The sequence below is a fragment of the Nanorana parkeri genome, unplaced genomic scaffold (assembly GCF_000935625.1).
Source record: "Nanorana parkeri isolate BGI_ZX_2015 unplaced genomic scaffold, ASM93562v1 scaffold38, whole genome shotgun sequence".
Lineage (NCBI taxonomy): Eukaryota > Metazoa > Chordata > Amphibia > Anura > Dicroglossidae > Nanorana > Nanorana parkeri.
Window position 1 is genome coordinate 49,432 of NW_017306306.1, and position 26,200 is coordinate 75,631.

A 26,200-nucleotide genomic window follows, 5' to 3' on the forward strand; every position below is an offset into this window, starting at 1 on the left:
CCCCCCCCAGGTTCAGCAGCTCTTAGCAGTCACAAAGAAGGGATTTCGATAGGGCATTTGTATGTGCTGACAAAAAAGAGGTCCGTTGTAGTCTTTTAGTATATCTTGTGATCAGGTTAAATGGCCCGTCTATCCCCAATAAAGAAAATAATATATCCAGTAGAGATGATGAAAGCCCATCATAATGGGCACAGAAGGTGGTCAGATCCGGAAATTCAGCGCAGAGATATCACCAATAGTCTACCGTGAGATAGAAGAGACTGTTATGTGGCTTAACTTTTCAGTAGGGATGCACAGATACCGGTTTTTCGGTATCGAGTATGAGTACCAAGATTTCCCCCCCCCCGGTACTTAACGGTGCCGTGTGCTCCGATATATCAGGAAGGCAGATGGCGGATCATTTCCCGCCGCCTACTTTCTGATTTGTCTGGGAATCCGGTGTTCTATCAAAAGAACGCTTCCCGAGGGTGCCTGGCGTCCTGACCAATCGGGAAGCCGGATGGCACGGCATGACCCGGCTTCCTGATTGGCTAGGAAGTCAGCTTCTCTTGTAGCTAGGCAGCCTGGCTTTCTGACCAATCAGGAAGCCGGGAGGCGGGTCATTACATGGCGCCCGGTATCGGTACCAATACTAGTATCCGATCCGTGCATCCCTACTTTCCATCATATTCGTTTTGTGTGGACTTGTCCTTTTATAAGAAATAATGGTACGGGTGTGTTTGGGAGCTGCTCCTGTGTCTCACAAGAAGGTGTTCTCAAATCACCAGATTACAACAAAAGGGAGTTAACTGGTCTGGTTCAGTGCAGCAATGCTCGGGTGAAGGATTGAAGATGGAGTCCCTGCTCTCTGTGCACTCAAATGACATATTCAGTGAAAGCATATTTCCACCCATCCTCCTGAGTGCGGCCTACCCGGTAATTTACTTGCCCTGCCTATGAAAAGAAAGCATTGGCTTCTCTTCCTGTGCATGCAGCCCTATTTATTGCTATGGATCGGCCATACTCTGCAAGACCTCTGGACGCCTCAATGAGTACGGACCTCCCATAAGAATAAACTGGGCCGTGGCGTGCATGCGCAGTGTGAAGAGGAGCCAGCCAGAGGTCGTGTTTGTGAAGCTGAAGTTGGCCTTTTTAATCATTGATTATGACTGAAGTAAAATTGAATTACCATTTGTGCTCAATCAGCCTTTTTCCCCTCTTGACAGACCCCTCAGCTTAGGGCGGAGTGTTTTACAGCTTTTTTTTTTGTGTTGTTGGGGGGTCTTTACAGCTTTAAACAGCAGGGGGGCTGGAGGGGAGTTTGGGAGCTGATGGGTGCAGAACACCTGGCAGTAAGCAATGACGGCCATTATATGCCAGCGGAGAATGCACAGCTGTGTGTGACCTTTTCTCGCCGGCGCAGACGTTGTATCGCAGCCATCATGTGCGGATTGGCCCTGCAGAGAGGCTGCTGGATTTGTCTATAGTGTGAGCACGCAGGCTGTCAGCAAGGCTGATAATGAGTTTCGCTTCTCTCGGGTTTCTGATATATCTCTATATCCTATTCGCCTGAGAAATGAATCAAAATGAATGCGGTTATGTCCTGTGTTAAAAAACAAACAAACAAATGCTACTGGTGTAAGAACCTACATTTAATTTAATCAGCCTCTTCTACAGCAGTACTCAGACTGGGAATGAGGAATGAGAGGGGGGGCAGGCAGGTGATCAGCTGTCCTGCATGTTCTTATACTGACAAGCTATAGACTGACAGAAGGAGAGAGCAGAGAGATGGCCTCACAAGTCAATTGCTACTCCACTGTCCAGTTTTATAGGCTGGGGGCAGGGAGGTGACCTAGCTGCTTAACTGCAGCAGAGATAAGTCGGGTCACTGTGTGTGTGTGTGTGTGTGTGTGTGTGTGTATATATATATACTTTCTAGGCCAGAGGTAGGCAAACTCTGCCTCCCAGCTGTTGTGGCACTATAAATCTCATCATGCCTGTAGCTGTCAGTCTTGCAATGTCTCATGGGACTTGTAATTCTGCAACAGCTGGAGGGCTGAGGTTGCCTAGACCTGTGCTAGAGTTTTTATTTTTAATTATTTTGTCTTTTTTAATCTCGTGTCTGATTCAGCCACTTTGTCTACATGCACTCTCTCTAGCATGGGCTGCACATCATAATGCTATACCGACTTTCTGATGTTGACAATGCTGGACCATGCCTGTGTGTCAGCAAGGCCCCTCGTCATCCTGTCGCATTCACCTTGTGGAGACTACAACACAGAAGCAGAACTGGGACAGTTGTCACCCCAGAACATGTTGTCACCCCAGAACATGAAGTGCCTGAACATGGACATTCATGACCGGATCACCAGGGATTGTTTAACATAATTTCATAAGAAGAACTTTGGGCATTTTAAAAATGAACCTTTGCAGTGGAGCTACCCCTGCACTGCAAGGGTTAAGTGCTTGTTTTGGTCAAGGGTGTAAAACAAAAATAATTTACTCATCTGATCCTCGGTCCTGCCTGGCTGCTAAACCGGTCCCCTCAGTCTCTTCTCTCCCTGGACTCCCACGGTCTAATTACTGCCGATGGCATCACGTCTAATGCTAGTCCATTGACTTGTATTAGACATGAGGATGCCGAGAGACATTTTATAGCTGGAGTGCAGGAGGAGAGAGGCGAGATGTCCGCAGGGCTGAGGATCAGGTGAGTGTCCTTGTTTTTTTTTTTTTTTTTTATTTCGGCCCCTAGACCCAAAAGGGTACTTAAAGGAGAACTATGGGCTAAGTGTTTTTCCTCATAGTTCTTCTAAGGGTAACCGGAGGACACAAACTAGCGTCCTCCCGTCTCCCAAAGCTCTGTATACCGCGAGCTACAGCTCGTGTTATACTGAGACCGCCGCAACCGGGACGGATCCCAACATTACTGTCTAGATCCACCCAGCTGTGTGAGTGACAGTGGGCTCTGCCTATCTAGTTCAGTGAAAAGACCCACTGCAAGGGTTAATTTGTAAAATGCCCGGAGTTCTTTTTAACATGTTAGTTTTATGGGGTTTTAGGGATTGGGTCTCTATGTTAATAAACATAGAGACACCCCCCACCCCTCCCCCCCTCCTGCACAGGTATCTCCATCAGCCAAGCTGCTGGTGTTGAGACATGGCCGTGCCCCCAAGTAAGCTGTCTGCATCCATAGACGCAAGCCATGCTCCTCCTCTCCTCCCAACAGTTTGATGGCAGAAGGAGCCTATGGAAGTTCGGAGGACGCTGGATCGCGTCAGCCACCGGCGGCGGTGACATTGGTGTGCACAGGTAAGTGTTGAGGGGACGGGGACACAGGTAAAAAAAACACGCAGCCTTTAGTACTTCTTTAAAAGTGAGCCCTCCGCTTTTGTATTAGTATCGTTTCTGTCCTGTTTTCAGTGATCCGTCAAACACCAACCACATGCCTTATTTCCAGCAGAGATGTCAACGTCTCGTGTTTTGTAGTTGATCTCGTTCCTGGTGGAAGCGGAGCATTGCATCATGTGTAAGGATGATTAGGAGATCCATTTTCCCTGCTCCCATTGTGCAGTAAAACGTAACCTGTCTCATGACCCCCAACATCTCCTGTTTCCATGGTGATGACGGCTGTTTACCTGTTACCTTGATGGAAATATTGAACTATGTTGAATTTACCTTTTTTATTTTGCTGTGAAAAGGACTTAAGGGGAGCTCCAGTGCCATTTCTTTTCACACATTTAAAAAGGCCTCTACCCTCCAGGGAAATCTTTTCTTCCTCCGTGTCACCCATCCTTGACTTCCATCAATTTTTTTATACAGTTTACAAAAGACATTGATTTTATGTCTATTTCAAATTTATCTGAACATGTGCAGTTAGCTTCACTGTCCTATAATTTTGAGCATTGCACGCCATTATTGGCCAGCTGGATTTTTTGTACCTGCAGGGCAAAGCAACAAGTGTATGTAAACCCTAAACATGCACTTCATTTATTTGCCCCCTTTCAGTCTGTATGGTACATCATTGAATGCATTCTGTGTGGGGGGGGGAAATAAATGTACCGTAGATTGTCGGAAATTCAGAGCTGTCCTGTGCACACTTCCTGTGTTGTCTCAAGTATTTTGTAATTGGCCATCCTAGTTCTTATCGTGCACTACAGAATAATAAGTAGGAATGCACCGATACTAGAATCTGTGCCGATGCCCAGTATTTGGGCCAGTACTCGTACTGGCCCAAATGCTCTGATACCTGAGCTTCCGTTATCGGGAAGCCGGGCAGCGATTTATTACACGCTGCCAGTCTTCCTGATTGGTTGGGAAACTGGCCAATCAGAAAGCCGGGTGCCGTTTAATGATGTCGCGCCCAGCTTCCCGATTGGCCAGAAAGCCGGCTCCATGCTTTCTCGTCACCTGTTGATGAGAAGCTTGGGGACGGCTTCACTTTAAAGCTCCCCCTGCCCAGTAATAGGGCCATAGTGAGTAAAGGAGGTTCTGTGTGTCCGAGTTGTTCTAGTTGGAACTTGATGGACCACCTTGTTTTTTTTCTGCAGTCCTGCTTCTACGTTTTCAGTGTTTCTCTCTTCTGTGCCTATGTGACAGTGCGGGGGCAACTGCCAAGCACCAGCATTGTCTGGTGCTCCCCCATATCTGGAAGCTATGGGTATTTTCTTAGCTCCCGGTGGATAATGGGAAAGGTGCTGGTAATTTGCCCTGCTTTGATAAAGCACAGGATTCAAGTAGGCTGTATATTGACTATGGATTCCGGTTGGGAGGACAGACCCCCTCCAACCGCCCTCACCTTGGCGGAATGCCTTTAGAGAGCTCTGGGGTTGCTCAGTGGAGAAGAACAGGGAGAAAAGCACCTATGGCAGCTTATCAGGATGATACTATGGCAGTCCCGACAGGAATGGGGCCATACCCCATGGCAGCTTGGGTCATCCATAGGCATGAGCTTATCTAACCCAGTAAATGCAGCAGGAGAAGTCAAATGTCGTCGTCTCCCGTTTTGAGTCTTTATTGCCCTTTATAAAGACTTTACTTCCTCAAAGTGCTTATTAATTGTCATTCCTATAAGTTTACCTGCTCTGGGCAGAATAGCGCCTTATTAGTTTAGTCCCCTGCCTTCTGATGTGTTCTGCATGGAGTTTGTAAGTCCTCTCTTTCACAGGTGACGGAGGCTCGTAGGTAAACTAAGTAGGCATTGAAGTAGATATAAACCCTAACTGAATGACATTTGGTTTGCTAAATCATTGTGTAAAATTCAGGGCTGGACAAATCCCAGGAGCCAGGTAGCCAATGCTCCTTAAAAATTACAGCTGGAACCCAACGTTGGAGGTTTTCTCCAGTGATTGTCAATGGAGCTGGCCCCAGAAAAAAAAAAAATCCTGCTGGCTGCTGGATTGGACAGACTGGCTCCTGAATTCCATATTAATTTGCCCACCCCTGGTATAATTACCAGAGAGAGGGTTGCCCCCCTATAACAGGAAGTGCCTACATAAGGACCTTCATGGTAGAATCACTTCAGGGTCTATCTTTAAATGTTTTCTCACAAGATTTATACTTTTTCTAATTGGATTCTATTGTAAAATTGCATTAATCTTGAATGCTAAAGATTGAGATTTTAGTGATCAGATTTACATCCACTTTCAGCACATAAACGGTGGCAGGGCCATTAGATCGCAAGCTTTATTGCCAACCAGGACTGATTTGACCGGCTGGTTGTTCATGTTAAAGGGCTGTAGAATATACCGGCTTTGTATGAATGAGTGGAATAAAATCTCCCATGCTGTTAGCAGCGAGCGCTGTAATTGTGCTCCAGTTCCCCGGCATTATAGCACAATGCCGATCTCATTGTCCGCCTCCCTCAGTCTGTAGTCCTTGAAAGGCTTCAGTGATATAGTGTACTGTCTGCACGGCCCTTTTCTTTTCTTTAATGGGAATTGCCCTAATTACATTGTGAAGACTGCTTCCTGTAATTAAGATCAAAGACAAAATGGAGCTGTCCCAGCCATTCCACGCCTATACAAGCGAGGCATCAGCTTTCCCCCGGCTATGTCGCCTTTTTCTGATGCTCCTCTGACAGCGCAAATATCCTCTACCTTTATTGTCATGCAGGAGACGCCATGCTATTTTTGTAGCTGGACCGGGTTCTGCTTAGTTTAAAGCGGAATAAAGATCAAACATAATAATCAAAAATAAAATAGCCTATTAAAAGAGGGAAACAAAACGGCGTTTACTGCAGTACTCCTCTGCAATCCAGAGCTGCCCATTCCTCCCGCAGTACTTCTTCATTCATCCCACTTCCTCTGAGCTCAGGCTATCATGGAACCTTCCCCAGCCTGTGACTGGGCAGTAAAAGGAAGCACATTGATGATCTCATCTCTCTGTTTTCTACTCCCACCAGCATGCTCCTTGTCAGCACATGCACTGATTGGCTCTTTGTGCTCTCCAGCTGTACAGGGACTACAGGAGGCGGATACCGGGTCATATTCAGGCACTTAAACTGCTTCCAATAAAAAAAAATACATTTAATGATATAATAACTACAGGAGATGCGCAGTTTAACCCCTTGCCATCCGCACATTGAAAAAAAAAAAACAGGTGGACGGCGGATGCTTCCTGGTGGGGTCACGTAAATGTACGTCATTTTGTTATCTGCCCGTGCGTGCCCCCGAGCAGGATACAGCCGGGAGTGCTCTACAGCCGGCCGATCGCATGTAATACTCCATCCCCCACCGCGGCCGGTAATCCTGGGCTCCGCTGTCCCCCCTGAGGGCCCAGGACCGGCATGGCAGCTGCCCGTTCAGAGAACGGAGGACAGGTCAGCATTTCCCACCGCTGATCTCTCCTCCGTTCTCTCTAAAGGCGGAAGCGATGTGTATTACATCACTTCCGCCTTTAGCTGTCATTTCTCTGACTGGTATAGCCAGAGAGAAGCTGGTGAAGCAGATCTGTGCTTCATCAGCTTCTTTGGGGGTCCCTAGGTGAAATTTTAAAGCTTGGCATGTTTGGTGTCTATTTACCTGACGTGACCCCCATCTTTTATATTTTTCCAAAAAATTGGGTAATTGTTTTATAACATAGGGAAGAACAGGTTTTTTTTCTTAGGACTGTTACTAATTAAAAATTTCGTGTTTGGTTAATTGATTTTTTTTTAATCGATTTTTAAATGAGTGCACTTTTTTTTTTTTTTAATCAATTAATAGCAGGACCAGACACTTGTTAGGTGCAAAAATCGTGCACTCTTAAAATCTATGGGGTCAAGAACTGCCCTAGAAGCTAATGTACCTAATCCATCTTCAAGCTACAATGGATATAATGCTTAGGTGTGAATGGGCACCACTGAAAATATTGGGATTCTTCTTGTTGAGCGTCATTGTGCTTCAAGAAACATGCAACAAAACGGTGAGGTGTGCGGCAGGGGCAGAGAGCACAGGGGGCACCAGCTGCCCCGAGTACAGGTTATTTCATGATATGGAGCGTAAGGCATCTGCAGCGGAGTGGGCAGCTATCTAAGCAGACCTGAATGGATTGAAACGACTGGTTCTCTTTAATGATTAGAACCTTGGTTTCTAAAATTGCTGTACTCTATGCAGATTAATGGAAGTTGTTTTTTTTGTTTCGTTTCAGCCCCTGTGTTGTGAGTCTCCGTACAGAGGCCCACGTGATGTGAGTCTCCGTGGAGAGGCCCCCGTGTTGTAGAGAGGAAAGGGGGGGGAGGAGTCCGGTGATGTCATGGACATCGACGTCACCGGACTTCTCCCCCCCCCCCCTTCCCTTCGTTAGCGAACGGAGCCACTTGGGGAAGGGGGGAGGAACTCCCAGAAGCCGGCAGAGAGGGGAGTACCGATCAAAAGAATTAACGATTAATCGAGGAATTAGTCGGTAATTTCCGCAGCCCTAGGTTTTTCATCAACATTTTTGGTACTATTTTTACTATATAGTAAAAAATAAACAACCGCAGTGGTGATTTATATACCACCAAAAGAGAGCTCTATCTGTCACCAAAAAATGGTATAAAATTAATTTCAGTACAGCGCTGCATGACGGAATAAACGTCAGTCAAAGTATTGCAGCGCTGAATACAGAAAAATGGCCTGGATAGGAAGGGGGTGTAACATCCAGGTCAGCAAGTGGGTATACATGCGTAAACTGTTTGCTGTTGTGTGTTTTTTTGTTTGTTTTTTTAATCTGCCTGGACTTCAGTTTTAGAGAATAAGTCCACCTTTTGGACCAGAAAGCTATACGTAAAAAAATCGGGTCCCTAGTCATTTACATTGTTCTTTGCTGTCTTTGTGAAGTACAGAGCACCTCCCATCATAGTCCTGGAGAAACTGAGAGGGTTATGTGCTCTGTAGTCCTAATGCCCTTCCTATCACCCTAGGACAGGAAGTGTGTTACTGGCAAGATCACCATTTGGGGGATAAAAGTGGGGTAGAGGCTGAAAAAAGGAAACTAATGCAGCCACCATATTTAAGAGCTGGTAAACCATAACATTTTTGTTCTTGGGTTTAGATAGACTTTAACTATGTTGTCCTTTTTATATGTGAGACGTTCTTAGTGGAGCTCCAGTTAACACTCGGAACAGTCTTCATAATGTAGATACTTTATTGACCTCTCACCCCTTTTCTGTAGGTGTGTATATTGGGTCATTAACTTTCCTATTTTTTTTTTCCCCTCCACAGCTGTGTAAAAGTCGAGGAGCACCAGGCAGCCGATATAGATCTCTATCACTGTCCGAACTGTGAAGTGCTTCATGGACCCTCACTGTGTAAGTAGATCCTGACTGTTTTTTGGTGTGTGTGTGTGTGTGTTTGGTTTTTTTTGGTGGGGGATTTTTCAGGTCCTTTTATTTCTAGGGGAAGGGTATGACGGTGCCCCCACTGTACACAAAGCCAGCTCTATGAAAAACATGGTTTTGGCCAGTCTGATGTTGAGGAACTTGAGTGACTTGATTGTGATTATGAGCCAGGTCTTCTCATCCACCACTGGTATCTGACCTGACAAATTATTATAAAGAATGTATATAGTGCCAACAGTTTGCGCAGCACTTTACAACATGGAGGGAAACATGGGACTACAGTTTTAATACAGGAGTGCCCTGCTCATGAGAGCTTACAATCTAATCAAATGGTCACAAATTCCCGCAGGCACACTCCAAATACTTCTGGGAAGGCTTCCCAGAAGAGTGGCCCTGCAAAAAAGGCAGGTGGTGAAATCCCATATTAAAGCAAATGTAAACTTAAATTTAAAAAAAAAAAAACCTGCTAGAAATTAGAATTTTTTTTTTTTTTTTTTTTTGAAGAGACATGTAAATTCTCTTCTGCCAAAAACGTCTGCCTCTCACCTCTGGCAGTTTTTGTATTCCATGTGTATACTGTACGGTGCATCCACCGTACAATGCACTACCTGGTTCTTCATGGCTGGTTCTTCACTACCTGGTTCTTCAAAATGTCTCTGTATGCTGTTGTATTAACAGTGCCCTTCAATGGAAACTCAGTAATTTAGAGTCGTGTCCAGATACTTTTGGCCATTCTGTAGTTGGGGAATCTAAGGCGACATTCACAAAGGTCTCCTGGGATTGCTGCTGCTGCTGTCCCTGTTGAGATGAGGCCGCTGTACCCATTGAAGTTATTGACAGGTTGACAGCAGCCATGTCGGTCAGCGGCAGTCCTCATGTAAATGTACATGGTATGATAACATGCGGTTTGGGATAAATGATAGTCCCTGGACACACATCCTGCTTGCAGGGACAATCGTCTGTTCCCGACCACAGGTAATGGTACCATGTACGATTACATGCGGACTGCCACTGACAGATGCAGCTGCTGTCACCCTTTCGTTAACTTAAATGGGTACAGTGGCTTCATCTGAATGGGAATCACAGAACGCATCATAAGTCTCTGGGGCCTAAAGGTGATTTTGCAGCTACTGTACAGATACTGTACAATCAGATAAAAATTCATGTGGCCACTCCTCGATCTTTAAAAACTACCTAAACAAAGCACTGTACGGGGAATTTTATCAAAACTGGTTACAGTGCAAATCTGCTCCAGATTTTGCTGCTACAATCAGCTTCTTACCTGAGCAAACTGAAGAGAGATGCTGATTTGGTTGCCATGGGCAACTGCTCCAGATTCTGTTTGCTCCAGTTTTGATAAATTGCCCCCTGTGTTTTCAGCTCCAGTTTTGATAAATTGCCCCCTGTGTTTTCAGCCGATCGGGAAGGACGTTGCACTACCTACTTGCCGATTAATCGTACAATCATGTAATGGGGATTTTGGATTGTAAGCTCCTTGTGAACAGTTCAGTGTTTTCTGTTATGCTGTGCACAATACAACTGCGCTGCATATATAAATTCAACAATGCGCCCTAATCTGCTTATCGGTTCTTTTTTGGGTTCTCTTGATTTTTCTTTTTCCTTCGGACAGATGTGGTTTTCTTAACTCCATCCTTATTCCCTCCATGTAAAGAAAAACCATTTAATCCGTGTCATATGCATTTAATGCAGTCTGCGGTTAGTTATACACTTTGGTTTCTTGTGTGTTGTTTTTTTCTTCCTGTGTTGACGTTAATTGCGTTGACCCGACCCGAGAGTTTATCTGGCGTTCTGCCTTGTGGCAGATGAAGGCATGTAAGGACAATGTAGGGTTTATGATTACAAACCTCTCTGGTATTTCAATCCCCGGCGCACATGCTCAGTTGGGTTCCCGTGCCGAGCTATAAGCCTCCGTCCGTGGCGAATGGATTTCCAGACTGGGGCGAGCTGATAAAATATCCCCTGGGAAACGGAGAGGATGCAGGGGGAATAAGAGAGAGAAGGGAATATATGCACAGAAGACTATGTATTCAAATAAGGCTCTCCAAGAGGAGGGGAGCCTTCTGGGTAAATGCCATATTTACATAACGGCGTACAAGTGAATACTTCGCCCTCTGGTGTTTTAATGGAAACCTGTTCTGAGAAATTTCTAACCTGCCCTTGCTGAATCTGTTCAAAAATGCTAGCGGTCATGCCGATCCTAGGGCTTCATTCATTTCAGTGTCACCAACCTGGAAGATTTGTGTTAAGAGAATGTCACTTTGCCTCTTTCCGATCCTTTGGTAAATGAAGTGGGGCGTCCATGTATGAGGGAGCATGTGACCTCCTTCTAGGAAGCAATGTTATAAATATATATATATTTGCATGCAGACCTCCCTATCTAACGCCTAGGGATATACGGATACTGGCATCGGTGCCGATGCCTACCCCGATACTTCCGGTATCAGGAAGCCGGGCAGCGCGTCATTACACGCTGCCCGGCTTCCTGATTGGCTAGAAAGCCGACTCCATGCTGGTCACCTAGTGACGAGAAGCATGGGGACGGCTTCACTGCTAATCGGTAAGCCGGGTGGCGAGTCTTTACACGCTGCCTGGCTTCCTGAATGGGACTCGCCGATACCGAATACCGGAAAAATATATCGGTACTAAATACCGGTATCGGTGCATCCCTACTAACGCCCACATGTGATGAGCCTCCATGATTGAAAGTACTGAAATCCAGTCAATGAAAGAGGTGGGCCAGGGACAGTAAGGTTGGGGAGGAAATGTGGCAAGCTCTATATGATAAATAAGAATGTGACGTGGATAATACAAATAATCTGACTCAACTATCATGTTTTCAAACCTTAATTTCTCTATGCAAAATAAATAGTTTATAAATATATGTATTGCAGCCATTTTTGCTTGTTTCATACACAGGCTCTGCTCCCTGCTCAATAGTGCTGTACAGTGACTGTGCTTCACTGCCCTCCATGCATGTCTATGGGTCAGGCTTGGCTTGTCTATAAAGCACACATGGGTTATAAGGTTTTACTTGTCTCTAATACACAGATGGCTGCGAAAGGGGACGCTTGCCAATCTGTAAATGAAATAACCAAAATCTACTACAGCAGATGTGCAAAAAAATGAGAATGTTGCATCCATTCATTTCTTTAGGTTTGATCTCATTTAACGTTCTAGAAACTGATATTTAGTTTGATGGGTATTGTACCAACAACCCCTATCTGCATAGTCTTATGTCCACATTTCTGTGCAGTGTGATTAAATATGACTGTGTAATCCAGAGTGTGACCACACTGCCCCAGTGTGCACTCTAAACTGACAGACCTGGTCAGACACACCCCCTCTCCCTTTGTATGAGGACTCTTGGTGGTGGGTGTTTCCACTACTCACCTATGCTAGCATAGAGCACTGTTGTGGAACACCAAGGAGCACATTCCACTACAAGAAAAATATATTTTACATGCATCAGTTAAACAGTAAAAGTCTAAAAATAGACAAACTGGTGCAAGGCTTCAATTGGTCTGTAAATGTTACAATTTAGCTCAAAATGTGTGCTTGCCAACGGCTCTCTGTATTTTTTTTTTAAAACCCAAGTGGGTGGGGCACTTGCTAGACGGCCATGTAAAAATGCCATTTACCCACAAGCCATCTTTTTGTAGCGGCTTGTTTGCCCGCAGTTCCGTGGAACAGTCCCTAAAGTCCCCCTTGTCTTTTAGTGCTTCGGTGACGTATCCGCATAACATAAGATCTTAATAGGCGCACTCCACTAATGCGTGTATCCTTTGGAGAGCCAGACAGCCTAATTTCCATTTTTTTTCTTCTTTTTTTTCTTCGTTCTAAGTAAAATTGATTAGGAAGAGGGGAGGCCAAGCACTCTGCTCTCTAACGAAGATCCGTGGTAATGGAGAGATAACTGCATCATTGATCCTGCACCATGTGGCTCGGCTAATGACAGGCCAGTGATGTGGCTGGATGCAAGTCCTGCGCCTCTCAGCGATATTGCTTTTAGTAATTATATCCGCAAGAGAGAGGCGTTTTGCCTTTTTTTTTCTTCTGTAATTGGTTATGGATATATCAATAGGACGGCACAGCGGCAGAGCTCTTTGCAGTCCTGCTTTGCAACGCTAGAGTCTTGGGTTCAGTTCTCTGGGGACACTGTCCATTCAGTTTTGGATTGTCGCTGAATGTTTGCATGGGGTTTTCTTCAGGGGCTTTGTCTGTATAATTAAAGGGGAACTGTGAGATGAGTGATTTCCACTCACGTCATAGTTCTAGCCGACCTGTGACAGTGAGACTGTCACAGGTCGGCTCAGTAGATCGGGAGGTGAGCGAACAGATATGTCCTTCCGTTACCCTAAGGAGAACTATGGGGAAAAACACTGACCCCATAGTTCTCCTTTTTAAGCAGAAAGTTTTAAAACTGTATGAATGTGACACTGAAGAAGCCCTTTCACTTGTTAGTTCAGGGCAAAGCATCAGGTTTATTTGTTGGAAGAATTACCCCTCCCCTACTTACTGATGCCCCTCAGCTGTTCCATCTGAGAGACTCATATGTGAGCTTACACAGAGATAACTTCCTCCATCTCCACGTATGATGCGTCGACCGGCCCTTTAGGCCGAACCATTACCTCTAGGGTGGGGGCCACATGCTCCTTCTTACCCAGAAGACCAGGTATTTACTGCTGGCTCCAGCAGAACCTGCCACATTTCCCTAAATAGGCAACTCAAGGTGGTTCGCCAAATACAAAGACTGAGAACATGTATGTGGACTTTTTTTACCTGCTAAGTAAAAAAAAAAAAAGGCATTCTGTGATTGGACGAGGGGGGAGCATGGGCGGGGATGTGACATAATCTCTCGTCCATTCACAGAATGCCTTGTATTCTTTTAAAAATAATACATGGCGTTTTGTGAATGGACAATTAGCGAGGAGGGAGGGGGGATGCAACTGGAACACTTCCCTGCTCGAGGCGCCTTCTTCACTCCCCGAAGCACCCAGAAGCTCAGCGTTATGTGTAGGAGACAGCGTGCAAGGTAAGATATTTTTATACTTTTCATCGGCCCTCCGCACATAACAGAGCTTTTTCATGATTATTTACACACCTAGTGTGGTGTGTACATTTTTATGTTTTTTTTGTTTTTTTTTCTGAGTTTGGCCTTAATTCTTTTCAGCCAGAAAGGTGATCCTTGCATCTCTGCCAGACAACATAGTCAAGGATGTGCTCCTCCCACTTGCAGATTGGCCAGTAAACCATGTCTCAACATATTCGCAGTTTTAAAATTCTAGCACTGGCAAAGCAGCGCTTAAGTCTGTACGGGGGGTTATGGGAAACTCATGTAGTGATGGAGGTTTGTGTATCAATTGTTGCTGCATTTTAAGTCTTTTTTTTTTTTAACTTCTTGCACAGAGCTAAATACAGTAATACCTTGGTTTACGAGCATAATTCGTTCCGGAAGCATGCTTGTAATCTAAAGCACTTGTATATCAAAGCGAATTTCCCCATAGGAAATAATGGAAATTCAGATGATTCGTTCCACAACCCAAAAATATTCATATAAAAATGATCACAATGCTGTACTGTAATATAATACTGTATAAAATATAAAGAAAAATAAACCGATTACCGGTACCTTCATGGCTGGTGTGGGGGGGACGAGAGAGAGGAGGATTATTGTGTAGGACGACTTTCACCATCACTAACGGAATCACTGCTATCTCTTGACTCAATGGAATCTTTTTCATTTCGTGAAACCTTAACAAGGAATCTATCCAATGTGACATTGCATTGTCGTTAAACAGTCTCATCGCTCGCACTGCTACAGCCTTATTCGGTGGCGCTTTTCTACAAAATGTTGCTCTTAGTGCAAGACATTGCTTGTATATCAAGGCAACATTTTTCAGAAATGTTTGCTTGTCTTGCAAAACGCTCTCAAACCAAGTTACTTGTAAACCAAGGTATTACTGTACACAGTTGTAATACGCCTATATAAATGATCTTATCTGCTTTTTCTTTCTGTCACAGCCACTTTAGTATTTCATACACCTTTTAGGTGAGGGTGACACCACTTACAGTTGAGGCATACTGTGGTGTCACCTTCCTGACCTCAGCTGTCTACTTGGACAGTGAAGAAGTAGCAATACACTGATCATTCATCAATTCTGGACTCTTCTGTCAGCACATCTACCTTTCTGCCAATCCTTTTTTTACACTGATGCTCCTCCCTCATCAGGAGGCCGAAATAAGTACAGATCCAGGAACATATACTAGCTGTATGTAAAATACATTTAATCACTTAACGAATGCAGAACTGTATTAACTGTCTTTTGACAGTTAAAATTGTTTTTTTTTTCCAGAAAACATACTTGGATTTAATTGTGTGAATTTTTTAAAATTGAATGTGATCCTTTTTTGATATCGTATATCTGTTCCAAAAACTATTTGATTATTTTAAGAGGATTGGTCTTAATGGTGTCTGTTTTGCTCCGTTGCCATTCTGATGCACAGAAAATTGGATTACTCTTGAATTGCCTTGTTGCAGGGTTTTTTTTTTTTCTTTTCCTTCTTTCAAACTACTATATTTATCCTCCACATCCTGGCCAGGAAACCACATATGGATATTGCAAAGGAAATGCGATTTTGTGATTTCCTTCAGAGTATTGCAGTCCCTGTACAGTGTTTTAAGTTGCCTTGTCCTTCATGCATGGTTGAGACAGGAACTCTGACTTTGAGGTCCTGCCAAAGTCTGCAGGATATCTGGGGCACACGGAGTACTTTTTCCATCAAGTTCATAGTGTATATGTACGCAAAACCCTTTTTTTAAATCTGTGTGGAACGATTAAAATATCTGTTGGGGATTTACTGTGATCTTGGTCCCTGTAAGATTATTTTCCCTCTGTCCATGTGGCCATTATCAGTGGACTTGAAGATGAGTTGTCATCGGAACAAGAATAGAGGGGGAAGTCTTCCAAAAGGGACACTTGTTCAGGTGATGGCCATCTAAGAGCAGATTTACCTTACTTTGGAGAGATCTCTTTTCACCTCCTGAGCCATTACCTACTGATCCAAAATGAGTAGGGAAAAATGTTTTTGTCTCAATTCAAGGAAAAGCTGGTCGACTCAGGATGACGTCTAAACAAAGATGGCTCTGTCTTTCTGGAGATAAAATCAGACAAAGGCATTGTCAGGGGGAGTTCTGTGACCTCTGTTACATACCTGTAAGGTGTTACATTGACATATAACTTGGCATACATGTATGTAACGGAATAATATATTGGGTGCTAAGTCCACTCAAAGTGCATTGTTCCTTGCTATTTATTAAAAAAGCTGGCAGTCTATTGTACTAGAGAGAAAAGTGCAGAGGGAAAGGTGTGCTGGTTGTCTTCTGCAGGACTTCAGACGTGTCAGTTCATGGTATGAAACATGCTGTGGTAGCTTGTTGCTGCCTGCTAAGTAATCATTTGCCTCCAGCAGTAGACGGATGTGTCCTGCAGACACTTCAGACTTGACTGGTGAGTAACAGAGCTAGCGCCAGTCACCTGCTCATCCATTGTTATTGGCAAGGTCATACAGTACTGAAAAATTCACCGCTGGCGTTCTTGCCCGAGGAGAACCCTGATTGGGAAGTTTGACTTCATTCCACTTTGTTTCTCAGTTGGGGCCAGAAGGGAGCATTTCATGCAGCCTCACTGGGATTGACGGTTTGCTGAATCGGAGGCTGAGGAGTGGAACTGTGGGGGAACATAATTGAGCTTATAAAAAAAAAAAAGCTGGTGTTGATGAGCTGATGTCCAAAGCTGATGTTTCAGTGACAGGTGGAGTGTGGTGACTTTTTTTTTTTTTTTTTTCTTTTGGCAATGTTTTCCTGCTATAGTTCCTGGTTCTTTCCCCAGCATGGAATTCTGGTGTTTACACCCAGCTTGGGGTGTTCCATCTGCTCTTGTATCCATCTACGCTAAACTGTGTGGATGGAGGAATCTCCCACTGGGCCAAGCTTCAGTATCTTGCTAGTCGGCCCCGCTTGCGCTAAAAATACCTGAACATTGTTTGGATGCAGGTATTGTTCAGGTATTTTGAGAGCAAGCGGAGCCGACTAGTAAGATACTGAAGTTGGGCCGAGTGGGAGATTCCTCCTTCCACACAGTTTAGCGTAGATGGGGGAATCTGTTGCGTTTTTTTTCCATCTGACCAGAGAACATCTGCAGATAATCTATACGTGTTTGGCCAGCTTTAGAATAAAACCAAAAGTAAGAGCAAGTGTGCAGACCTGGAGGCTTGAAGATCTCACAAATAGAGTCCCCCAGAGCTGCATTGTACCGACAAAAGTTTGTGGACACCTGAGCTTGTTGGACATCTCATTCCAAGACCATGGGCAATATTATGGCATTGGACCCCTCCTTTGCAGCTCCACCCATCTGGGAAGGTTTCCCACAGTATTTTGTGAGGTTAGGTGCTGAAGTTGGACAAGAACACTGGGCTTGCAATTGGTGTTCCAAATCATCCCAGAGTTGCTCAGTAGGGTTGACTGCTAGGCTCTGTGCAAGGCCACATGTGCTCCTCCACGCCAAGACCATGTCACATCAATGTGTTTTTATGGAGCACAGTCATGCTAGAACAGAAGAGCCCCTTCCCCAAACCATTGCTACAAAGTTGGAAGCACACAACTATCTAAAATTTGAGTTTCCAGAACTGTAGAAATTGCACACGGTCACGCAAAATAGAGTTTTATTGTGGCTGGGTGTTTAGACATTTCATCATACTTCCAGTTGTGATGGCACAAAAGGGAGTAAATATCCCCCAAAGTAAAGGGAAATCTGGCCTGTGACAGTTGTCATCAGAATAAAGTGTCTCTTTGGAAATTTCTTCTCGCCTTCTGTTTGTTAAGCCACTGTCGGAGAATTGTTATTGGGACAGGAAGTGGATGCAAATCTCCCCAGTGAGGATATAGAATGCCAGATAGGCCTGGGGTCTAGGGCTTCCCTTACTTCTTCTTGGTTTAGTGTCCTGCTTCAATAATGTTTTGGCATGCTAGTCATTGCACACAGTGCAGTTCCATCTGTGAACCATTTCCCATCAGTACCAAGAACTTTCCCCCAGCTATGGGGTGCTTACACCCTGATTAGGCAAAAATAACATACCAATAAAGCACACCTTTTCATGTTTTGAAGATTTGCTTTTCTCTAGAAGCTCAACTCCAGCTTGTGTGCGCCCTCCTCCTCAACTATTAAAAAAAAAAGATTTATACGTACCTAAAGTTTAGCAGTCTTCAGGCTGATCATGTGACATCACAGGTTCTTTAGCGGCGGAGGTGGGTGATCCCTTCCGGAGAGAGCGGCTCTCACCTAATGACATGTGAAGTTTGTTCAATGTAGCCGTATGGTAGCCCCAAGGGGTGTGTCCATGACAGCCTGGACTCCTAGGAAGTGGGTTAGATGACACTCGGTGTCGCTGGACACGTAAAGTCTGTGCCATGGAGGAGTTGAGTATTGTACCATTTTCTTCCTTTTTTTTTTAAATGTTATTTAACACAAGCTGGGCAAATTATTAATTTATTTTGGGGCTTTTTTTTATTTTTATAATACTTGGCTTTCTCAGGACTGTAAATTGTATCGATGGCTGGCAACCAGGTAATGCGTTAAATTGGAGCCAGAGACAAGATGAACAGCTGGACTAGGTCTGACTTCTAGGAACAGCTGTGCCCTTTATATCACCAGAGTTCTATGAAAACATGCAATATGTGAACTTGAGGTGAATGTAATCTTAGAACAATCTCCTGGCCCCAGCTTAAGGGGGGGGGGGGGAATCGGATGCCATTTTTACAATGTCAGGATAACGGCATTGACTTCACCTAGCACTTAGCTGTGACTTTCACCTTCCCTATTGACGCATTTCAAAGCCGGTCCCAGCAATTCGCCTTGTACATTGTCCCCACAGCCTCAAGCCTTGAGGAGAGTGGATTGTTATTGCCGGGATCTAGGCCACGTCCTGCGCTGCGACCTCTCTGGAGAGTTGCAGGATGCGTGCTTTGGAGTGCATGATTCAATGCGCTTTTTTTTTTCTTTTCTCCCTTGACCTCGGTTTTGTATTATGCACTTAATGGCCGCTATGTATCCCTTTTTCAGAATAGAAAGATATTAAAGGCTACAGGAAGAAATAAATTAAAAGAGCAAGGCCATGGGCTGGGTGGGCTTTTAAACCTGTCTTGGAACTTCTAATGTGACCCTGAATATCCTATTTGTTATATCGAGCAAGGATAATACATTGTTTTCACACAACTTTTACAATTACAAACATGTGTGACTCTTGGGTGAAAGCATTGATAAATCAACCCTTAGACTGTTATAATCTCTCGCTCTATTCTTTTGTATATGACAGGGATGTGGGTTGTGAGTGTTCAAGTAAGATGACTGCAGGTCTTCACTTATAATTTGTGATGTTTTTATTGTTGTCTTGTGTCCTCTGGCAAGATTTCCCTCCACTTCCTGCATGTTCATAGAAACTGGAAACAAGGAACAATCTCTTCAGTGGAGTCATGTAGGAGATCCCACCGCACTCCTGACCAGAAATGCCCCAACTTCCAATGACTTTGTGTGTGTGTGTGTGTGTGTGTGTGGGGGGGGGGGGGGGGGTGCAAAGATCACGGGGGGGGGGGGGTTCGGAAATGACAGCAGGTGGCGCATCTGGATCAGATAAACAAAACAGTAAGTCACCAGCACTCCATAGGCCAGGGGTAGGCAACCTTGGCCCTCCAGCTGTGCTGAAACTACATATCCCATAATGCTTCTGCCTCTGGGAGTCATGCCTGTGGCTTGCAATGTTTCAGCACAGCTGGAGAGCCAAGGTTGCCTCCCCCTGCCATAGGTTCTCCAAGCAAAGTTCTTTTTATTCCATGTGTAAAGTTACATCACCAAGTGTAGCAACCTTTCAGAACGCACCTGGTACCTTCATCAGGCGAAAAAGAAGCGGATGCATTCCTAAACGTTGCTACAATTGGTGATGTATCTTTACACATTGAATAAAAACACCTTTGCTTGGCAAACTTGGAGTGCTGGTGAGTTACTGTTTTTGTTTATCTCTTCAGTGGAGACACAGACCTCCATAAAAACGCAGTCTATTAAAAAAAAATTCCCCCCCCCCGTCTGTATTAGACTCTTGATGGTGACAATGGTAGCTCATTTGAAAAGCCAGGCATTGCATCTTTACGCTGCACTGGGGTAGTTGCACACTGCACAGGAGAAGAGTGAACCCTACTCCACTCTTTGAAAAACGTAGAAATGCTTTGTTTTTGTAAAAGTTGCATTGCTCTACAAGGAGGAAGCGCACTTGATATTCTCAGATTTCATTCATTGCTGAGGCATCATTGTGTGCTTTGCTGTGTATTCCTGCACAGGTGCAATGCATGAACATGCCCAAATTCATTTTTCTTTGATAGTGTGTTGCAACGTTAAACAATGAAGCCCTGTGTACTGCTTTTTGGGTGCGTTTACCTGCATTTTGTCAACCCAAATAGTCTTTTAAATTTCTGGCATATGTGAAACACGTGTGCGACGACGCAGGGTGCATTAGCACATGCGTTCTGCTCTGACCAACCCCTTCTGAGCAGCTGATTTTATTTTATTTTTTCCTCTAACGGCTTTCCCGAAATGGAATCAAACACCCCTTTCTTTATTGTCCGTCCCCCCCCCCCCTTCAAAGTAATTAACAACACACCAAGATGTTTTCAGCAGGCTCCTCGCCGAGGTGTGATTTAAGTCCTAAAAATCCCCTTAGTAGCTTTCTGTTCTGAGCTTGCAAAGAAAGGCAGCTAGACTCCGGGCACTTGACCTCTGGCGTACCTTGACCCCAGTTTGCCTTATCGAGCAGAGCTGCTTTAACTCAAAAACCTCTTGTTCTGAAAACTCTGGTGCAGAGGGACACGGGATTAAATTACTCTCCTTTAACTCCTAGGCGCCAGCATGTTTAAACGTTTGCAGCGGGCTGTGTGCCAAAAAAGCACGCTACTCGAAGAAAGGGGCAAAGTTTTTTTTTTTCTGTTAAATTATAAAATTACATGGTGAGTAAACCTCCCTCCCTGCTGCCACGGTAGTCTGTTTATAGAGATAATGTGCTGCTACTTGTATCTGCTACTTCTTTGGCTGCTGAAATGTTGTGACGGCTCTCCGCAAAACTAATTCTTTAAATCTGTACAGTTTTATTAGAAACAGCTGACTTTGAGACGCTCAGGCGATGGTTCATCCTTTATACATTTTCTTTATGTTCAGTGTTAACATTTTAATAATTATTTTTCCAATGTAGGTACATTTCAAACACCGTTTAGGAATATTTTATACATGTCACTTGCGGGTTGTGTGGTTTTTGAAGGTAGGATACTAGCTTTCTTTTGCTGATAAAATAGGCAAAGCAAAGCAGTTTTGCTGTGAAATATCGGGTGAAGTCAGATTGCAGATGCAGCTGACTGGCTCCCAGGAGGGACATTCCTTCCTCCCTGTCTTCTAGTAGAGATAGGATCAGCTTTTGTGAAATGCACTCATCCCCATAGAGCCGACATGTGACACTGCAGCTGTCACACATTGGCTGTATTGATTGAGAACTGAGCGATCACAAACCACTGATCGCTTAGTTTACAATCTTCTCCCTGCAGAGAGCGCTGACTGTCGCTCACCGCTCTCCATTCCCCCAGTGCTGACTGGAGGGAGAGACGGGAGGGGGCGGGCACCACTGGTTCTGGCTCTAGAGAGGCAAAGTCAGCTGTCAATCAGGCAGCAGGGTGGATCCCGACAATATTGTCAGGATCCTTCCCATCTGCAGTTACCGCTCCCCGCAGGGATTCCCCCTTTCCCTCTCTGTTCCTCCAGCACTGAGTGGAGGGAGAGAGAGGGGAGAGACAGGTACAGCTGGCTCTGGCTCTAAAGCTGGCAGTCAGGTAGCGGGGTGGATTCCAACGATATTGTCAGGATCCTTCCAGGCTGAAGCAAGGCCCTGTGCTCTCAGCATGTAGCGGGCAATAGTCTGCTATATCCAGTGACCCAAAAGAGAACTAAAGCCAAAAAAGGTCTGAGCCCACATTTCAGTCCAGGAAGTAGATGATGACCCTGGATGATGCTTTAACAAAGATGGTTCCATCCTTGAGAGAAAAACCAAATGAAGACCTTGTTGGGGAAGTGCTGTGATATGTGTAAGAGGTTATAAATACCTGCAAGTGTTACCCCGTCATTACTTGGCATGCATGCATGCACTTACCATGAAAGAATATATCTGATGCTGAGTGTCATGGATGGTTCTTGCATTTTTTTGGTAAAATAAAATGTTATTGTTACCATCAGTGTGCAGCCTGACGTTACAAAATTATTGGATATGAAGGAAGGAGACATACTGATATTAGAAGAGTTGACTTGTTGCATGTTAATAAGACCTGTGTCCCGGTGGCCGTGGAACGCGTCAATCCTCTTGGGTCTTTGAGAGTAAACCATCAATAATGTATTCTTTATTCTCTCTCCTAGGTTCTTAGTGTGTGCTTAATTCTGCAGTGCTCCCTAATGGAACTTGGGCTGGAATAACTACAAGCTACCCCCAACACTGACCAGTACCTAACGGAGGGTCTTTTACTCGACTGTGCTGGTGACTCCAGTCTGGTTTACCTTCACTATGAAGTGGACCAATATACACATGGCCTAGAATTCTTAGGCTTAAGCTGGCCAAACACTAAGATTTCCGAACGAACATTTGTATCACAGATCTTTTCTTTACTACCCGATAATGCCGTCGGTAAAACAGCAAAAAGTTTCCCGGCACACTCGCTGTTACTTGCTGTAAAGCTGGTAACGAATTGATGAGTGCGTTTGCCATTTGTTTTGCTTGACCGATAATGCCATCAGACACATTGATCGAAATTTTGTTTGATTTCAACGTCGATTTTGGAATGAATGGCGTTTCCAGAAGGAAAATCACATTCACTTTTAGAATTTCGTTTGTTTGAGAAAACGTTGCCATCCTGTGGTCGAAGTCAACCATCGATTTGACCCCATCAACTAATAGAAAGTCAAATGAAAATTCTTTCGCAAATCTAAGCAGTGTATGGCCAGCTTTAGAGAAAAGCATTTCTAAATGTCTCAAGTACAAGCAAATGAAATTTAAAAGGGCATTCCTCCTATGGGCATTTAAAAGGTGAACTCCAGGCAAGTAGCTGAATCTAACTATATGGGAACTATATTAGATCTTGCCTCCCTGTGACCTCTCTGCAGACTACTCTGAAATATAGTGACACAGCGTGGTCTAGCACCTACACCAACCTCTAATTGGATATACACTCTGCACTCCCTTCCTTTAAGGAAGCTTCCAGTGTTGGATGGACATCACTGCACAAAGCAATAAATGGTTGAGTGCTTCACCTTTCACTGCTAGTTTGAGTGCTGGGGGATTTAAAGAGGCCGATGCAAAGAGAGACGTATGCACATTTTGCCAAACTGATATAAAAATCTGATCTTTCATAAATCCATAACTTGGATTATTTATTTTTAAAATTTACATCCTCCTGGAGTTCATCTTAATGCCATTGTAATTTTTGTAAAAGAGGATCCCTCTTCACCTACAGTGGAGGTCAGCCTACGTTCAGGCAGCGCTAGCAATTATTTTGGTCCTTGATTTGATGTGAACTGGTGATATCACATATGATGTTACCGATTTCAGAGAGGATCCTTTACTTTCACATAGATACTGTTTCACCATTTAAAATATGTCTTCCCCCATTATGTTGGTGCTGAGAGAAGATCTTTTAAGTGCAAATATATTTCTATAAATACATATAAATATACAATACATGCACATTTCCCCATGTGTGTTTTCCCTTTATAAAATGCTGCAAGTACAGAAAAATACCAGTTGGTCTGCCTGAAATTTTGTGTGCTCCTAAAATTCCTGTTAGAGCTGACTAGACAGTAGCTTTGCTGAATTTCCTACCAGCCTGGTGGACTATAATACTCCGCCGTCCCCCTTCACATGCATAAATTAACTTATTTCCAGCAACACAATGCCGCTGGCCTGATTCCCAAGTGCTTGCACACAGACGCTGTGTGTAGCGAAAGGGCCCTTGGGAGATGTAGTTCTGGGAGATGTGCCTTCGTTGGTAGGAACTAACCTCCCAGAAGCTGGCCTGACCAAAAATTTAGCCTGGTGATGTTAGAGGGAGAAATAATAGCCTGGTGATGTTAGAGGGAGAAATAAAAGCTCTTTCTCGCTACAAGAACAAAGTAAAAGAGGTAAAAGACAATAATGCTGGAATAAAATTGAGAGGGGAGAGGGAGGTTTGGGAATACATTTGGGTCATACCTGGAAATACAATTTAATCATTTTGCTTTTGTAAGAATAAGTGTGGGGTTTTTTTTTTGAGTACATGCTGTTCCTGGCTTTGAGATGCGTATTTGTTCACAACAGACCACTGAGGGCCTTGCTGTGTTATTCTTGATCGCACAAATTGTTTTTTAAATTGCCACTGAAGGCCGAGCTGCACTTTTAAGCCCAACAAAATATTCAGTTGAAATCCGCTAAATTCGCTCCACGTGCATTGAAAAGTCTTAGTTCATTTTCTTTTGAAAGCATTCACATGCCAAGTAACAAGGCCTGACTCATGGCTGCATGCTGCAGTGGAGGAACCTTGCTCCTTGTATGGAAGCAGTGGTCTCTTTGTAGAGATCCAACTCTATGGCCCCCTGCTGAATTGGAGCTAGAGTTTCCGATTTGCTGAAAATGGTCCAAAAGCCTTCTTTTTTTCTGCCATAAAAATGGGTCAGTTTAGATAAAGATTTGGCTGGATGGAGTTCTTTTAGTTCCTAACTTGAGTATTATTATTATTATTTATGCATGTTTCTTGCAAGACTTGCTGACTTCTACCGAGGTCCGGCTGAGTTGGCCATAGTTTACAGTTACAGTCTAGCACTGAATTAAAGCAAACCACTTGATGCTTTGGCTGTGCATGGTATTCTGTTTTTGCAGCATCCTGTGTAACTGTTTCTCGGCTTCACTTGCATCCCATAAGATATACATTTGTTTAACATGGAATATCTTAGGCTGAGGTCAAACCTGTTCGAATTCTGCATTATCTGTTTTCCTTATGCTACACAGAATCCTCTGTGGACATCCATGGACCACACAGACAATTATTGGGTTTCATGTTTTTTTAAATGCAGCATCTTTCTCCGTCCTTAAAGGAGAACTATGGGGTCAGTGTTTTTCCCCATAGTTCTCCTTGGGGTAACGGGAGGACACAAACTAGCGTCCTCCCGTTGCCCTAAGCTCAGTATACCGCGGGCTACAGCTCGCGGTATACTGAGACGCCGCACCTGGAGCGAATCCCGACTTAGATGATGGGGTCCGCCCAGCTGCGTGAGTGACAGCTGGCTCTGCCTATCTAGAGGCAGAGCCAGCTGTACCCTCCCCCGTCCATTCTGCCAGTCAGCGCTGGCAGATCGGAGAGGGGAATCCAGCCCCTCCCCCTGTCACGGCAGAGAGCCGTGACAGGATCGAGAGGTGAGGGAACCCGGTATGTGTTCTCTCACCTCCCGATCTACTGAGCCGACCTGTGACAGTCTCATTGTCACAGGTCGGCTTAGAACTATGAGGTGAGTGGAAATCACTCATGTCATAGTTCTCCTTTAATCGCGTGATGTGTCCAATAATATTGTTCTGTCTCTAGGAAGGACTGCTGCATTCCAATAGATTAGCAGGAAAAATTTGCTGGAAACCCTAGTCAAAGTGACACTAAACTCAGGAGTTAAACCTTACATATATTCATATATCTAAGTACTATTAACAAAAATGTATCTTATTTGTGTATCACTTGGCTGAGATCCTCAAATCATCTCTGAATTGGTGCTGACACATTGTTCTTCCTTCTGGAGGGGGGATACTTTTGTTCCCCACGGTCCCTGTGTGTGTTGTAAAGTAGCCACCACTCCAAGCTCACTTCTGTGATGGACTACAATCTCTAGGCCTTAATTGGCCTGATGACTTAACTCCTACGCATGTGCACGGGAGTTACTTCATCTTGGCATGCCGATCCTGTACATGTGCAGCTCAATGCACAGAGAAAAAATATGTTTCCGACAGGCAGCTAAAAGCTCTTTTGCTTCAATTTAAATTTAATAATTCTCTAATAAACCCCATCGTTGGATTACAAATTAGGGGTCCTTTTTATATGCCTGGAGTTCAGACCTAAAGAAACCCTGTAATGAAAGAAAGAGAACCTTCACGATGGCCAAGATGGAGAGGTCTCTAATGGCCATCTTTTGTGTAGGTTGAGTTTTTAGGTCACCCTTTACATGTGTGATGGATAAATTACCTTGTGATGCCTAAGATCTTTCACTGGGTTCCTTCACTGTGGAGCTTTGCCTCATCGCGTTTCGAATACCATTT

General features: G+C 44.3%; 1 protein-coding gene across 1 annotated transcript in view; it reads left to right on the top strand.

Annotated features, from left to right (window-relative positions):
* KDM7A (lysine demethylase 7A) overlaps positions 1-26,200 on the top strand; it is a 76,809-nt gene that overhangs the window by 16,221 nt on the left and 34,388 nt on the right. Inside the window, exon 2 of the mRNA XM_018570245.1 lies at positions 8,661-8,746. Coding sequence (XP_018425747.1) covers positions 8,661-8,746 — 86 coding nt within the window. The remainder of the gene's footprint in view (positions 1-8,660; positions 8,747-26,200) is intronic.